At 44.8% G+C, this 18,039-nt stretch overlaps 1 protein-coding gene across 1 annotated transcript in view; it reads left to right on the plus strand.

Annotated features, from left to right (window-relative positions):
* Window positions 1-3,392: 3,392 nt before the first annotated feature.
* Window positions 3,393-18,039, plus strand: part of CA6 (carbonic anhydrase 6) — a 33,158-nt gene continuing 18,511 nt past the window's right edge. Inside the window, exons 1-2 of the mRNA XM_017669383.3 lie at window positions 3,393-3,492; window positions 7,399-7,539. Of these exons, the coding sequence (XP_017524872.3) occupies window positions 7,461-7,539 (79 nt within the window). The 5' untranslated portion in view covers window positions 3,393-3,492; window positions 7,399-7,460. The remainder of the gene's footprint in view (window positions 3,493-7,398; window positions 7,540-18,039) is intronic.

Below are 18,039 nucleotides of genomic sequence, written 5' to 3' on the forward strand. Positions count from 1 at the left end.
AAGCAAAAGTTGAGAGAATTTCTCTCTCGCAAATCATTTCTACAGTGTACTTTGGAGGGACTGCTATTGATAGAAGTGTTCATAAGGCTAAATAGAAGTCACCAGAGAAAATAAAACCACAGTAAAGGAAGTAGAACAATTAATTACTAAGCAAATACAAAATTATATCAACTACCCCCCAAAGTCAGTCAAGAGATACACAAAAAGTACAGAATAAGACACCTAATATATAAAGAATGGAGAAGAAAGAAAAATGAAGGGAAAAAAAAGAACCTTTAGATTGTGTTTGTAATAGCATGCTAAGTGAGTTAAGTTAAATGTTAGATAGTAAAGAAGCTACCCTTGAACCTTTGGTAACCACAAATCTAAAGCCTGCAATGACAATAAGTACATATCTATCGATAATCACCCTAAATGTAAGTGGTCTGAATGTACCAGTCAAAAGACATAGAGTCACTGAATGGATAAAAAACAAGACCCATCTATATGCTGCCTATAAGAGACTTACTTCAAACCCAAAAGACATACACAGACTAAAAGTGAAGGGATGGAAAAAGATATTTCATGCAACTAATAGGGAGAAAAAAGCAGGAGTTACAGTACTTGTATCAGACAAAATAGACCTCAAAACAAAGAAAGCAACAAGAGACAAAGAAGGACATTACATAAGTTAAAGGGGTCAGTCCAACAAGAGGATACAACCATTATAAATATCTATGCACCCAACATAGGAGCACCTACATATGTGAAACAAATACTACAGAATTAAAGGGGGAAATAGAATGTAATGCATTCATTTTAGGAGACTTCAAAACACCACTCACTCCAAAGGACAGATCAACCAGACAGAAAATAAGTAAGGAGACAGAGGCACTGAACAACACTTTAGAACAGATGGACCTAACAGACATCTACAGGACACTCCACCCAAAAGCAGCAGGATACACACTCTTCTCAAGTGCACATGGAACATTTTAAAGAATAGATCATATACTAGGCCACAAAAAGAGCCTCAGTAAATTCAGAAGGATTGAAGTTGTACCAACCAGCTTCTCAGACCACAAAGGTATGAAACTAGAAATAAATTATATAAAGAAAAGGAAAAAGCCCACAAACACACTTAGTAACACACTCCTAAATAATCAATGGATCAATGACCAAACCAAAACAGAGATCAAGCAATATATAGAGACAAATGACAACAACAGCTCAATGCCCCAACTTCTGTGGGACACAGTGAAGGCCATGCTAAGAGGGAAGTATATTACAATACAGGCCTACCTCAGGAAAGAAGAACAATCCCATGTGAACAGTGTAAACTCACAATTAATGAAACCAGAAAAAGAAGAACAAATGAGGCACAAAGTCAGTAGAAGGAAGGACATAATAAAGATTAGAGCAGAAATAAATAAAATTGAGAAGAATAAAACAATAGAAAGAATCAATGAAAGCAGGGGGTGGTTCTTTGAGAAAATAAACAAAACAGATAAATCCCTAGCCAGACTTTTCAAGGAAAAAAGAGAGTCTACACACATAAACAGAATCAGAAATGAGAAAGGAAAAATCACTACGGACACCACTGAAATACAATGAATTATTAGAAAATACTATGAAAAATTATATGCTAACAAACTGGATAACTTAGAAGAAATAGACAACTTTCTAGAAAAATACAACCTTCCAAGGCTGACCCTGGAAGAAACAGAAAATCTGAACAGACCAATTACTGGCAAGTAAATTGAACTGGTAACCAAAAAACTACCTAAGAACAAACCTCTAAACAAGATGGCTTCACTGCTGAATTTTATTACCAAACATTTGGTGAAGACCTAATACCCATCTTCCTTAAAGTTTCCCAAAAAGTAGAAGAGGAGGAAATACTTTCAAACTCATTCTATGAGGCCAGCTGACATACAGAAAAACAATTGCATTTTGTATATTGTCTTTGTATGTATCAACTTTGTATATTCATTAATTATAATAATTTATTTTGTTGACATTTAAAAAATTTTCTGTTTACCCAATTATGTCATCTCTGAATAAGATGACATTTCTTCCCTTCTAATCCTTTCACATCTTTATTTCACTGGACTGGGCCTCCAGAGAAATCTGAATAAAAGTTGTAGCAAGCATCATTGTCTTTGACCTAGTCTCAGGAAAACTTCCAAAATTTATCATTAAATATGATGGTTGCTGTAGAATTTTGGGGGTAGATATTATTTACCAGATTGAGAAAAATCCTACCTTTTACCCTAGTTTCCTAAGTATTTTTTAAGTTACAAGTGGATTCTTATTTTCTCTTTTAGATGGTGAGTTTCATCAATTGATTTTTCTGCATATGTAGAAATACTTTCAGTATCTTTTTCCCTTTTACTTTTGCTACATTAATTTTCAAATGTTAAACCAACCTTGTGTTGCTGGGACAAACCCAATCTCTGGTGATACCTTATCTTGTTTGTAGATGCCTGGTGATCTCTGGTGCTTTCAAAGACATTCTCACACAAAAGATTTTCCCAGTGTTTCTAGCGTTCTCAGTGGATGGGTTGGTATAACCTAAGCTAGACTGCCTCTGCAGAAGTGGGAAAACCTTGAAGATTTAAAATTTCAGTGCTCTGTTATGTCCTTTTCACTTTTAGATCAATATCGCAGAGGTTTGTACGGGCACACAGCAAAGGACTCTATTTCTGATGCAGAGGCTCCCCCGCATGTTGGGCATGTGACACAGGCCCCAAGCTGACTCTTCAGTCTCCTGCCACACACACGGAAGGGGTGTTGCCCCACCTATTCATGGAAGATTTGACCACATCGGGTCTTTGACCCCCTCTTCTCAGGGCAACCGATACCTTCTCAAGTTGCTGTTCCAATCCAACCAGCTAACTCTGGTCACACCATTGTGGCCATTAAGAGCTTAGATGCACCTGGCAATTGTGTATTCTCCTGACAGGTCAGCTGTTGCCCATCTTGTCCCTCCATTCCTGGTGTGTTTCATGACATTGCTGACTTGTTACTGTTCTTTAAAGCCTAAATCAAATTTCCAGCCACTTATGGTTTAATTTATCTTGGTGGTTCTCTACATCCTTCCTTGGGGTGGGCCGAGTAACAGCCCCCTGAATAATGTCCACATTCTAATCCCTGGAACCTTTGAATAATACAAAAGAGATTTGCAGATATGATTCTGTTAAGGATCTTGAGATGGGAGAGATTATCCTGGATTATCCAGGTGAGCCCTAAATGCAATAACAAGGAGGGAGGCAAGGAGGTCAAGGAAGAAGAAGGAGGCCCCTTGAGCCTAACGTAGGAGTGAAGGCGGATTGGAATTGCTGATTGACCAGCTCCGGGTGGAGCTGAAAGACTGACATACCTGTCTTCCAGAAGAAAACTAGGGGTGGAGTCTGTACAGGGGATATAAGCAAGACTCTGGATGCTGCCAGTCGAAGGCACAGCCCGCGGGCGATGCAGAGGGCACAGCGAGTTCCGACAGCAGGTCCTGCGGTGAGTCTGCCCGGAGAAGGGGCACATGATGTTAACGGCAGGCTAAGCTGTAAATGTTTTTAGGTATTTGGTTCCTATTTTGCTAATACCTAAATTAATAATTTAGAGAAGAGGATTTCTACCGGGGTTTTGGTCTGGGTGTTTTGATGTGGGTTTTTGGAAGAAGGTAGGTATGGCGGAGGAAAATGCCTGTGGGCACACACCCCTAAATGAGAGATGCTGAGTTCTAGGGGGACGGATGAGACAGGAGATAGTCTAGAAGATCAGGGAGTTCATCCACAGGAGGCTGGTGAGAGAGAGCACGGTGTCCCCGGGGAACTGGGGCTGGGCATGACTGAATCCTGCAAGTAGGTCATTAAACATGATGGTCTAGTTATGTGAATGCTTCACTTACATGAACATAACTGAAAGTCAGAAAGGAAATAAAAATTGTTTGAGGAGTCAAAAAAAGTGTTTCAGGGTTTGTGTATGTTTGTATTTGTGCAGCTTCTGGGTGCTCCATTCAGCTCAGCCCATTCTTGCACACAGAATTCTAAGGCAGGTAGTCACCTGAGCTCTGGGCAGATAAAACACAGCAAACAAGAAGCCAGGAGATGAAGAAAGGCAGACAAGCCCAGGAGGCATCTGGCAAGCTAAGGCAGCAATGCTAGCTACACAGGATGGACAGTCACGCACAGGACCTTCAGGCACCCCTGCTGCCCAGCCCTGCCCCAGAACCTCCCAACCGCCATATAACCAATGACTAAAGGGTCAACCCGGTGCAGCAGGGGGCTTCCAGACCCTGCTACCGCACTGTCTCATTTCTGTCTGATTGGTCGGGCCCTGGCCTTATGGATCTTGATAATTTGAATAATACCCATGAAAGTGTATGTTGCTTTAACAATTAAGCTAGCTAATTCTCCCCTCAATATCTGATATAAGAAACCCAAAGCTATACTAGCTTGGGGATATTTCAAGATGGGAGAACAGTCTCACATAGTTGAAGGCCCAGTGGGCATTAATACATTACAATGCACGATAGTAACTGATTTTCATATTCATGGGCCTCAGTCATTAAGAAAAGCTTAATCATGTTGCACTTAATCTATTTAAAAAAGCAGGCAAGAGGCATGAGTGTGATAAATTTTAGAAGTTTTCATCCAAAATGGATTAAACGTCTTGGTGCTTATATAGAAGACTTTAACCACTAGAAAACTTACTTGTCCAGAATGACTTCAGGATTCCAGAGCTGAAGCTCCCGAGTGAAACAGAACAATGGCCTCTCTGTATGACACACAAGGCGTGGGTATCTTGGGTAGCAGATCCGTGCTTCCACGCCGACCGACCTGAGCATTGCTCACCTGGCGCCTGGGGCTATCGCCCCTCCTGGCTCTCCTGGACTGACCAGGCCTCCGTGCTCACCTGGGCTGGGCACAACTCCCCACCCTCTTCCTTTTCTTTGCCTCAGTGGGTCTTTGTCCAAGAGCTTTTGTGGCACCAAGAAGAACAAAGTTCCTTTCTCACTTTTACCATGATGTTGTGAAGAAAATGGTCTACTTGTCAACTCATCTCAGCTGCTCAAACCATAGGCCCTAGAAAGATAGGAGTAAATAGTAAGATACGGCCTTGATGAGCTAGAGGGTTGTTGAAGGCAGGAGCAGGTTCAGAGTCTAATGTGACCCACTAAAGCCAAACAACCAAACCCCGTGCTCCACAAATGCAAGGAGGAAACACACTTTCAAAGCTAATGAAGAATTTTAGGGTTGAAGACAGTGAACCAGAAAGCAGGCAACAGATGACCTTGCCTGATTCAGTGCTACGTCATTGGCATATGTGACACAGGAAAGGGAGGACCCTCTTTCCTCTAGGAATGTGCCCTCATTAGCAGATGGGTCCTGGCTGATCTGATCACCTTATTAACTTAAGTACTCTCTCTAGCCACCCATTGTCCAATTAGCCAGCTGTACAGACTGCCAACCCACCCAGGCTCTGGTCTGAGCCAAAGGGCAGACGCAGACCTGTGGGACGAATATGGTGCAATAAGGCTCCCTGGTGGGGTTGCTGAAATTACAGAGTCACAAACATAATTGTGCCCTTACTGCGAGCATTCTGTGGGGCAATAGCAGCACCAGGGCGCCCTGGGCTCCCAAACCACTGACCCCAGGACAGCAGATGCCCACGGGCAGTGGAGCCAGAGGGCACCCTCCAGCTGGGTGGGTCCTGCCCCTGGAGCCCTCCCTCCGAGCTCTCTGCCTGCCTCCTCCAGCTCCCCACGGCCCCTCTCTCCTCCCTCTCTGCAGTCCCCCCACCCCATAGCTCCTCCCTCTGCCAGCACCCCCTGCACAGGTGATCCAAACCTCCTGGGCTTCCACCACACCCTGACCTCTCGGGCTCCACCTCCATTCCCTAATTCTTTCCCTGATTTCCAATTCCTACTCCCAAGAAAAAGCTCAGCTCAGTGTGTGTGTTCCTGCCAGGTGGATACCAAGGAGCCCTGCTGTCCTCAGCAGAGGTGGGGTCTCGCAGGGCCTACAAAGTGGCTCTTTCAAGCCGGCAGGCAGGGTGTGACTTACTGAGCCAAGGCTAGAGGTGTGGGGGGGTTCTAATTTCTGAAGATGTGGAAAAGAGTTCCATGATTTGGAGAATGAGTCCTTCATTTTTTTACCACTAGCCCCTCACTAATGGCGGGGTGACAATGAGAAGTCACTTCCTTCTTCATAAAATCAGGGTCTCAATAAATAATAATGCCATTTGCCACACACCAGGTGATGCTCTGAGTACTACATACAAATTTTGTTGCTGAATCCTATCATTAAATCCGATTAGAGATGGGGAAACAGGCACAGAGTGGTTGAGTAACTTGCCCAATGTCACACAGCTTACAAGGGGGCAGAACAGGGATTGAACCCTGCCAGTCTGGTTTCAGAATCTTTGCTCTTAACCTCCAAATAATGCTTAATTCGTGCTGCCTTATTGCCATTCCAGCATCCCTCAGACTCCAGGGAAAAGTGAGTGATGAGATAGACAAGGCTGGGGTGGGGAGGGAGGAGCTAGTCTGCTCTCCAGAACAGGGCCGGCCTTTGTATCTGGCCAGGGCAGCAAGCCCCTGCCTGCCCTTTGCCTTTTTCCCTCTCTGAAGGGCATGGGAAATGCTGGGCTGTCAGCAGGAATAAACTCAGAAGTTTCTCCTTCAGCTAATTTCAAGAGCTGTTTACCCAAGTGCACGTGGGAGGATTAGGTAACCCGTTGATCCGGCGTGTCCGATTGGCTCGGGTGTGACCGGGCGCACTGCAGCTGTGTGAACAGGTGCATCCCACGGAGGAACGCGGTGCACCCCCAGCTCCCGCGGCCCAAAGACACCCTCGGGATGTGGTTTCTGAGCTGGGGCCCTCGGGGCGACCAGCGATTTAAGAGCGAGGACGAGAACGTGACGGCATCCAGCCAGGACTTTCCATTCCATGCCCACAGCCCCCACGGGCGGGTGGGAGGGGGGGCAGGCCGCTTCCAGCATGGCTCTCTGAGGGCAGCCGTTAGTCTGCAGCGGTGGCCTGTGTCATCGGTGGAATCCACTAGGGTTTGCAGGCCCTGTGCCTCACCTGCCCCCAGCTCTGCAAGGACGCAGGCCGGGAAGTGCATTCGTTCCAGGAAGGCCTCCCATCCCGCCGCTGCCTTGGGCCCTTCTGTAGCCACTTGTTCACAAAGGCCACACTGTTTGGCCCTTCGAGCGCGTGCTCTTAAGTTAGGGCAACGAACACCCAAACCCCGGGCTACCTGGACGCAGTCATGACGCCGGAGGAGATCAGGCAAGTGACACCACTTGGCCAGCTGCACCGAGTCAGAAGGGCCATTGTGGGGAAGGTGGTGTTGTTTTAGTGGGAGCAGCAAGGGGTGGGTCAGCCACCAGACCCGGTCAATTGTTATTTACAGTTTCTTGGCTTTTAAAAGAAGTGCTTCCCCAGCTTTGGTCGTGATTCCAGACCTGCAGCGCCATGACCACTCTTGTGCCACTGCTGTCTCTGCTCCTCCTGGGGGCCCAGGCCCAGCACGGGTCCGAGTGGACCTACTCAGGTAAGCCCCCACCCCAAGGGGCTCGTTCCCCGTGACGAGGACGCCATCTTCCCCCTTCCTGACGACAGTGGCACTTCACGGGCAGCCAGGCCAACCGCACATGAGGGCACGCGGTGCCTCTGCTGGGTCTGCTCACTGTAGGTTCCACATCTTGGGGTGCACGGAGAACTCCCCAGACTTAGACCCTGATTAAGGAAAAGAGGAAACAATCCTCCCCCTTCACAAGTCCCTGACTCATTTGCAGATTTTTTGCTTTAAAACCTTTTCTGCCCACTGTGCTGGCTGAGAGCTGCTCCCCCTTCTGCCGCATCTCGGAGGGCATGAGGGGTTTGAGTCTTCTTGGAAATTTCACGAAGCCCGTTTTATCCAGAACGTCTTGACCTGCCGAGAAGCCAGTGGCCTGTAGATGGCCTCCAGGCAGTCCTCTCTCAGTTGCTGCGGCCTTGCTGAGCCCCGAAGCTGCCGAAATCCAACATCTGAAACATGAAATTGAAAATCCTGGCACTTAGCACAGGTGCTGGCTCATGTATGAGCCAGAGATGGGAAGACCGTGTCTGTGGGTCTGGGCAAGGAATGGGGCCACAGAGGACGCTCAGGGCCGCTGGCAGATGACAGAGCCAGGAGCACCCATGCTGGTGACACCGGCTCTCTGCACAGCCCCCTCAGCCTCTGGCACAAGGGGAAGCCTGCATTCGGGGGAGGGGAGCATATGTCTGTTTGGTCAAGGGCAACAGAACTGGGGACACTGCAAGGAGGCTCAAGGACTGCCCCCCCTGCCAACCGCACCATCCTGGAGCAGGAGCGCCACACACAGCCAGGGCCACGGCATCGCTGGGGCTCCGCTTCCTGGGGCCCCTCGGCCCTGCGGGGGCTCAGATGGTGGGGAAGAGGCAATTGCAGCAGCGAAGGGCTTGTCCTTCCAGGGCTCAGCCTGGCCTCTGAGTGTCCAGCGGCCCAGGGAAACTTGGGGAAGCTACTGCAAATGCCTCAGGGATGCTTGAGAAGCCGCAGCACTGCTAGGGACGCAGCCAGAGCCTTTGCTCCATGAAGGGGCTGTGCTCGAGGCCTCTGGTCTTCATCCTGGCATCCTGCCTCCGGGAAAGATCTATTTAAAAGCTAGTTTGTGTTATTAAATGGAGAAGAGCAGAGAAATAGAGTTGACTTTTCTACTGATTACAAAGCAAAGAATCTGTGAGAGACCCCTCGGCTCTCCCCCAAGGGACAGAGGGCCTGGGCTCCCAGGTGCGAATGGCTGGGACCAGGACCCACGGATGCCTGGGGGCTGAATTGTTCATTATAACGATCTGCTTCCATCATTCTCTTCCTGTGATTAGACCTGCCTTAAGGAAGATAAATTTCCTTCCTTTGATATTTTTTAATGAATCATTTTGGTCGTCTTTGAACCTGACACTTCCTTGTGAGCACCCTGAATCCTTGTGGGCACCCAGGTGGTCCTCGCCATACTGGGAACCAGTGAAAGGGGCCGGGGCAAGAAAACAGGTGGGGAGGTCCTGCCATATGGGTGGGGGCTGCGTTACTGTTGGGAAGGGGACATCTAGCCATTCAGGGGAAATGAGCAAGACAACCCTAAAGCCGCACAGAAATGCTGAGCCCTCTGATGCATTGATCAGCTGAGAGTAATTCAAAGGGAAAACGAAACCATGCATGAAAGATTTTTTTTTTTTTATTTTTTATTTTTTTTTTATTTTTTATTTTTTTTTATTTTTTTTTTTTTTATTTTTTTTTTTTTTTTTTTTTTTTTTTTTTTTTGAGAGGGCATCTCTCATATTTATTGATCAAATGGTTGTTAACAACAATAAAATTCAGTATAGGGGGGTCAATGCTCAATGTACAATCATTAATCCATCTCAAGCCTAATTCTCGTCAGTCTCCAATCTTCTGAAGCATACTGAACAAGTTCTTACTTGGTGAACGAATTCTTACAGAGTGAATAAATTCTTACATGGTGAACAGTACAAGGGCAGTCATCACAGAAACTTTCGGCTTTGATCATGCAATATGACCTATAAACCATCAGGTCAAATATGAATATTCATTTGATTTTTGTACTTGATTTATATGTTGATCCCACATTTCTCCTATTATTATTATTATTTTTATTTTTAATAAAATGCTGAAGTGGTAGGTAGATGCAAGATAAAGGTAGAAAACATAGTTTAGTGCTGTAAGAAGGCAAATGTAGATGATCAGATGATCAGGTGTGTGCCTATGGACTAAGTATTAATCCAGGCTAGACAAGGGCAGCAAGACATCCACGGATGCAGAAGATTTCTCTCAAAGCAGGGGGGGTGAGGTTCTGAGCCTCACCTCTGTTGATCCCCAAATTCTCACCTGATGGCCCCCCTGCGACTGTGCCTGTCTTAGGTTGTTCCTCCCTTGAGGAATCTTACCCGTCTCTGGCTAACCAGTCATCTTCCGGGGCCATACAGGGAAATGTAAAGTTGGTAAGTGAGAGAGAAGCCATATTGTTTGCAAAGGTTAGCTTTTTACTTCTTTGCAGATTTATGCCCTGTGGCTTCTATGCCCAGCACTTGTCTCGAGGTATCTTTACCACCTGGAGGAATTATGATACTCGGTAAATTCGATATGAGGCACGAATTCTATTTAAAGTTTGTAATTAGGAAGGAAGAAGAAAAGCTATAGATGTAGCATATGAAGGAAACTTGGGAGGATTGATTATTTCTTTGACATATCTTCTTGTATAGTACCTTAAGTATGTATAGGTTTTAAACTACTAACTAATTTGCACACACATATTGACATAATAGGAATACGGTGACATAAACAAAGCAAATCTATAATTACCAGCCATCTCCAGTGAAGCCAAGAAAACCATTTAGGCACCCTAGGCATTTGTGAAAATTTATCTATGATATGATGGATATTTTCCAACTGTACTTGAACCATCAGACAAATTAAAGCAGCCCATTTCTGGGATCTGTTCACATCCCATATGTTCTTTTAACCATAGATAGTCTATAGTCATGAGATTTTGGGGTGCTACAACTTGCACCCCTCCCAACTCCTGGTTGAGTTCCAACAGTACAGATCCAGTCAAATTCGTTGTCTCACTGTATGCACATGCCAGCCTAGACATCTCCCTCCTCCTTCTCATGGCAAGTCCAGGAGATGGTGGGCTGGATGCAGCCACAACCGCAGCATCGTCCGGATCCCTGTGGAGGCTTTTTGATGATCATCCCCCGGCACGAGTCCTCCAGAGAGTGCTGATGCCGGAAGCTCCTCCTCATATCGTATCTTAGTTCATTTTCTGGGTATCCAAGCTAGGCCTTGATCTTCTGCGTAGAAACAAACAGACCCTTTGCCCACACTTTGACATGCCCTCTATACCACTGTGCAGAACTCATTGGAGGTCAGCACACAGGAACTGCTTTTTTTTTTTTTTTTTTTTTAATTAAGAGAAAGGAATATTATCAGAAAAGAGTACCTCCATAGCTGATCATCTGACACCCTTTAAGTGATCAACATTAAGGATATTTAAAGCATGCGTTGATCTTTGATTTACCAATAGTTTTATCCTGTTAAGGAGTAATCCCCCTTTTCTTTCTTTCTTTCTTTTTTTTTTTTTTTTTTTTTTTAAATTTTTAATCTACACTTACCTGAAGAATACTATGTTTACTATGCTCTCCCCTATATCAGGTCCCCCCTAACAACCACATTACGGTTACTGTCCATCAGCTTAGCAAAATGTTGTAGAGTCACTACTTGTCCTCTCTGTGTTGTGCAGCCCACCCTCCCCTTTCTCCCTCCCCCCCCATGCATGCTAATCTTAATACCCCCCTTCTTCTTCCCCCCCCCTTATCCCTCCCTGCCCACCCATCCTCCCCAGTTCCTTTCCCTTTGGTACCTGTTAGTCCATTTTTGGGTTCTGTAATTCTGCTGCTGTTTTGTTCCTTCAGTTTTTCCTTTGTTCCTATACTCCTCAGATGAGTGAAATCATTTGGTATTTCTCTTTCTCCGCTTGGCTTATTTCACTGAGCATAATACTCTCCAGCTCCATCCATGTTGCTGCAAATGGTTGGATTTTTCCACTTCTTATGGCTGAGTAGTATTCCATTGTGTATATGTACCACATCTTCTTTATCCATTCATCTACAGATGGACATTTAGGTTGCTTCCAATTCTTGGCTATTGTAAATAGTGCTGCGATAAACATAGGAGTGCATCTGTCTTTCTCAAACTTGATTGCTGCATTCTTAGGGTAAATTCCTAGGAGTGGAATTCCTGGGTCAAATGGTAGGTCTGTTTTGAGCATTTTGATGCACCTCCATACTGCTTTCCACAATGGTTGAACTAATTTACATTCCCACCAGCAGTGTAGGAGGGTTCCCCTTTCTCCACAGCCTCGCCAACATTTGTTGTTGTTTGTCTTTTGGATGGCAGCTATCCTTACTGGTGTGAGGTGATACCTCATTGTAGTTTTAATTTGCATTTCTCTGATAATTAGCGATGTGGAGCATCTTTTCATGTGTCTCTTGGCCATCTGTATTTCTTTTTTGGAGAACTGTCTGTTCAGTTCCTCTGCCCATTTTTTAATTGGGTTATTTGTTTTTTGTTTGTTGAGGCGTGTGAGCTCTTTATATATTCTGGACGTCAAGCCTTTATCAGATCTGTCATTTTCAAATATATTCTCCCATACTGTAGGGTTCCTTTTTGTTCTATTGATGGTGTCTTTCGCTGTACAGAAGCTTTTCAGCTTAATGTAGTCCCACTTGCTCATTTTTGCTGTTGTTTTCCTTGCCCGGGGAGATATGTTCAAGAAGAGATCACTCATGTTTATGTCTAAGAGGTTTTTGCCTATGTTTTTTTCCAAGAGTTTAATGGTTTCATGACTTACATTCAGGTCTTTGATCCATTTTGAGTTTACCTTTGTATATGGGGTTAGACAATGGTCCAGTTTCATTCTCCTACATGTAGCTGTCCAGTTTTGCCAGCACCATCTGTTGAAGAGACTGTCATTTTGCCATTGTATGTCCATGGCTCCTTTATCAAATATTAATTGACCATATATGTTTGGGTTAATTTCTGGGGTCTCTAATCTGTTCCACTGGTCTGTGGCTCTGTTCTTGTGCCAGTACCAAATTGTCTTGATTACTATGGCTTTGTAGTAGAGCTTGAAGTTGGGGAGTGAGATCCCCCCTACTTTATTCTTCTTTTTCAGGATTGCTTTGGCTATTCGGGGTCTTTGGTGTTTCCATATGAATTTTTGAATTATTTGTTCCAATTCATTGAAGAATGTTGCTGGTAATTTGAGAGGGATTGCATCAAATTTGTATATTGCTTTCGGCAGGATGGCCATTTTGACGATATTAATTCTTCCTAGCCATGAGCATGGGATGAGTTTCCATTTATTAGTGTCCCCTTTAATTTCTCTTAAGAGTGACTTGTAGTTTTCAGAGTATAAGTCTTTCACTTCCTTGGTTAGGTTTATTCCTAGGTATTTTATTCTTTTTGATGCAATGGTGAATGGAATTGTTTTCCTGATTTCTCTTTCTATTGATTCGTTGTTAGTGTATAGGAAAGCTACAGATTTCTGTGTGTTGATTTTGTATCCTGCAACTTTGCTGTATTCCGATATCAGTTCTAGTAGTTTTGGAGTGGAGTCTTTAGGGTTTTTTATGTACAGTATCATATCATCTGCAAATAGTGACAGTTTAACTTCTTCTTTACCAATCTGGGTTCCTTGTATTTCTTTGTTTTGTCTGATTGCCGTGGCTAGGACCTCCAGTACTATGTTAAATAACAGTGGGGAGAGTGGGCATCCCTGTCTGGTTCCCGATCTCAGTGGAAATGCTTTCAGCTTCTCGCTGTTCAGTATAATGCTGGCTGTGGGTTTATCATATATGGCCTTTATTATGTTGAGGTACTTGCCCTCTATTCCCATTTTGCTGAGAGTTTTTATCATGAATGGATGTTGAATTTTGTCAAATGCTTTTTCAGCATCTATGGAGATGATCATGTGGTTTTTGTCTTTCTTTTTGTTGATGTGGTGGATGATGTTGATGGATTTTCGAATGTTGTACCATCCTTGCATCCCTGGGATGAACCCCACTTGGTCATGGTGTATGATCCTTTTGATATACTGTTGAATTCTGTTTGCTAATATTTTATTGAGTATTTTTGCATCTACGTTCATCAGGGATATTGGTCTGTAATTTTCTTTTTTGGTGGGGTCTTTGCCTGGTTTTGGTATTAGGGTGATGTTGGCTTCATAGAATGAGTTTGGGAGTATTCCCTCTTCTTCTATTTTGTGGAACACTTTAAGGAGAATGGGTATTATGTCTTCTCTGTGTGTCTGATAAAATTCCGAGGTAAATCCGTCCGGCCCCGGGGTTTTGTTCTTGGGTAGTTTTTTGATTACTGTTTCAATTTCTTTGCTTGTAATTGGTTTGTTTAACTTTTGTGTTTCTTCCTTGGTCAGTCTTGGGAGGTTGTATTTTTCTAGGAAGTTGTCCATTTCTTCTAGGTTTTCCAGCTTGTTGGCATATAGGTTTTCATAGTAGTCTTTAATAATTCTTTGTATTTCTGTGGAGTCTGTCGTGATTTTTCCATTCTCATTTCTGATTATGTTGATTTGTGTTGACTCTCTTTTTCTCTTAATAAGTTGGGCTAGAGGCTTATCTATTTTGTTTATTTTCTCAAAGAACCAGCTCTTGGTTTCGTTGATTTTTGCTATTGTTTTATTCTTCTCAATTTTGTTTATTTCTTCTCTGATCTTTATTATGTCCCTCCTTCTGCTGACTTTAGGCCTCATTTGTTCTTCTTTTTCCAGTTTTAATAATTGTGATGTTAGACTATTCATTTGGGATTGTTCTTCCTTCTTCAAGTGTGCCTGGATTGCTATATACTTTCCTCTTAAGACTGCTTTCGCTGCATCCCACAGAAGTTGGGGCTTAGTGTTGTTGTTGTCATTTGTTTCTATATATTCCTTGATCTCTATTTTGATTTGTTCATTGATCCATTGATTATTTAGTAGCATGTTGTTAAGCCTCCATGTGTTTGTGAGCCTTTTTGTTTTCTTTGTAGAATTTATTTCTACTTTCATACCTTTGTGGTCTGAAAAATTGGTTGGTAGAATTTCAATATTGTGGAATTTACTGAGGCTCTTTTTGTGAGCTAGTATGTGGTCTATTCTAGAGAATGTTCCATGTGCACTTGAGAAGAATGTATATCCTGTTGCTTTTGGATGTAAAGTTCTATAGATGTCTATTAGGTCCATCTGTTCTAGTGTGTTGTTCAGTGCCTGTGTGTCTTTACTTATTTTCTGCCCGGTGGATCTATCCTTTGGGGTGAGTGGTGTGTTGAAGTCTCCTACAATGAATGCATTGCAGTCTATTTCCCTCTTTAGTTCTGTTAGTATTTGCTTCACATATGCTGGTGCTCCTGTATTGGGTGCATATATATTTAGAATGGTTATATCCTCTTGTTGGACTAAGCCCTTTATCATTATGTAGTGGCCTTCTTTATCTCTTGTTACTTTCTTTGTTTTGAAGTCTATTTTGTCTGATATTAGTACTGCAACCCCTGCTTTCTTCTCACTGTTGTTTGCCTGAAATATGTTTTTCCATCCCTTGACTTTTAGTCTATGCTTATCTTTGGGTTTAAGGTGAGTTTCTTGTAAGCAGCATATAGATGGGTCTTGCTTTTTTATCCATTCTATTACTCTATGTCTTTTGATTGGTGCATTAAGTCCATTTACATTTAGGGTGACTATTGAAAGATATGTACTTATTGCCATTGCAGGCTTTAGATTCGTGGTTACCAAAGGTTCAAGGTTAGCTTCTTTAGTATCTTACTGCCTAACTTAGCTTGCTTATTGAGCTGTTATATACACTGTCTGGAGAGTCTTTTCTTCTCTCCCTTCTTATTCCTCCTCCTCCCTTCTTCATATGTTGTGTGTTTTGTTCTGTGCTCTTTTTAGGGGTGCTCCCATCTAGAGCAGTCCCTGTAGGATGCCCTGTAGAGGTGGTTTGTGGGAAGCAAATTCCCTCAGCTTTTGCTTGTCTGGGAATTGTTTGATCCCACCATCATATTTAAATGATAGTCGTGCTGGATACAGTATCCTTGGTTCAAGGCCCTTCTGTTTCATTGCATTAAGTATATCATGCCATTCTCTTCTGGCCTGTAGGGTTTCTGTTGAGAAGTCTGATGTTAGCCTGATTGGTTTTCCTTTATAGGTGACCTTTTTCTCTCTAGCTGCCTTTAAAACTCTTTCCTTGTCCTTGATCCTTGCCATTTTAATTATTATGTGTCTTGGTGTTGTCCTCCTTGGATCCTTTCTGTTGGGGGTTCTGTATAATTCCATGGTCTGTTCGATTATTTCCTCCCCCAGTTTGGGGAAGTTTTCAGCAATTATTTCTTCAAAGACACTTTCTATCCCTTTTCCTCTTTCTTCCTCTTCTGGTATCCCTATAATACGAATGTTTTTCCTTTTGTATTGGTCACATATTTCTCTTAGTGTTGTTTCATTCCTGGAGATCCTTTTATCTCTCTCTATGTCAGCTTCTATACGTTCCTGTTCTCTGGCTTCTATTCCTTCAATGGCCTCTTGCATCTTATCCATTCTGCTTATAAATCCTTCCAGGGATTGTTTCACTTCTGTGATCTCTTTCCTGACATCTGTGATCTCCTTCCGGACTTCATCCCACTGCTCTTGCATTTTTCTCTGCATCTCATCCCACTGCTCTTGCATTTTTCTCTGCATCTCATCCCATTGCTCTTGCATTTTTTTCTGCATCTCTGTCAGCATGTTCATGATTTTTATTTTGAATTCTTTTTCAGGAGGACTAGTTAGGTCTGTCTCCTTCTCAGGTGTTGTCTCTGTGATCTTTGTCTGCCTGTAGTTTTGCCTTTTCATGGTGATAGAGATAGTCTGCAGAGCTGGTACAAGTGACCGCTGGAAGAGCTTCCCTTCTTGTTGGTTTGTAGCCTTTTCCTGGGAGAATAGCGACCTCTAGTGGCTTGTGCTGGGCAGCTGTGCGCAGACAGGGCTTCTGCTTCCTGCCCAGTTGCTTTGGGGTTTATCTCCACTGTTGCTGTGGGCTTGGCCTGGCTGGGGCTGTTCCTCCAAAATGGTGGAGCCCCGTTGGAGGGGGAGCAGCCAGGAGACTATTTATCTCCGTAAGGGGCCTCTGTGCTCCCTGCTGCCCAGGGGGTTAGAGTGCCCAGAGATCCCCAGATTCCCTGCTTCTGGTCTAAGTGACCTGTCCTGCCCCTTTAAGATTTCCAAAAAGCACTCTCCAAACCAAAACAACAACAGCAACAATGAGAGAGGGAACAGAAAGGAAAAAAAAAAGAAAAAACACGCGATTTTTTTTTTTTTCCTCAGGTGCCGGTCCCAGGCACCCGCGCACTGGTCCTGCTGCCCTGTCTCCCTAGCCCCAGGGTCCCTGTCCTTTCAAGGCTTCCAAAAAGCACCCACCCACCGGTCCCACAGGGAAGGAACGCTCAATATTCTTTGTCCTCAGGCACTGGTCCCACGCACCCGCTCACCAGTCCTGCCGCCCTGCCTCCCTAGCACCGGGGTCCCTGTCCCTTCAAGGCTTCCAAAAAGCACTTGGCAAAAAGAGAGAAAAAAAAGGGGAAAAACGCGCGATTTCTTCCGTCCTCAGGTGCTGGTCTCAGGCACCCACCCACCGGTCCCACAGGGAAAAATGCGGGATATTCTTTGTCCTCAGGTGCCGGTCCCAGGCACCCGCTCACCAGTCCCGCCGCCCTGCCTCCCTAGCACCGGGGTCCCTGTCCCTTTTAGGCTTCCAAAAAGCACTCGCAGAAAAGAGAAAAAAAAAAGGGGAAAAACGCGCGATTTCCTCTGTCCTCAAGTGCCGGTCTCAGGCACCCGCCCACCGGTCCCGCAGGGAAAAACGGGGGATATTCTTTGTCCTCAGGCGCCGGTCCCAGCCACCCGCTCACCAGTCCCGCCACCGTGCCTCCCTAGCACTGGGGTCCCCGTCCCTTCAAGGCTTCCAAAAAGCGCTTGCCAAAAAGAGAAAAAAAAAAAAAGGGGAAAAACGCGCGACCTCCTCCGTCCTCAGGCACCGGTCTCAGGCACCCGCCCCCAGGTCTCGCAGGGAGAAACGCGGGATATTCTTTGTCCTCCGGCGCCGTTCCCAGGCACCTCCTCACCGGTCCCGCCACCCTGCCTCCCCAGCAACGGGGGCCCGTCCCTCTAAGGCTTCCAAAAAGCGCTCGCCAAAAAAAAAACTGCTCCGGTTTCTCTCCACCCGCTGGGAGCCGGGGGGAGGGGCGCTCGGGTCCCGCCGGGCTGGGGCTTGTATCTTACCCCCTTCACAAGGCGCTGGGTTCTTGCAGGTGTGGATGTGGTCTGGATGTTGTCCTGTGTCCTGTGGTTTCTATTTTAGGAAGATTTTTCTTTGTTATATTTTCATAGCTCTATGTGTTTTTGGGAGGAGATTTCCACTGCTCTACTCACGCCGCCATCTTGGCTCCCCGAAAGATTTT

This window comes from Manis javanica, chromosome 4 (assembly GCF_040802235.1).
Source record: "Manis javanica isolate MJ-LG chromosome 4, MJ_LKY, whole genome shotgun sequence".
NCBI lineage: Eukaryota > Metazoa > Chordata > Mammalia > Pholidota > Manidae > Manis > Manis javanica.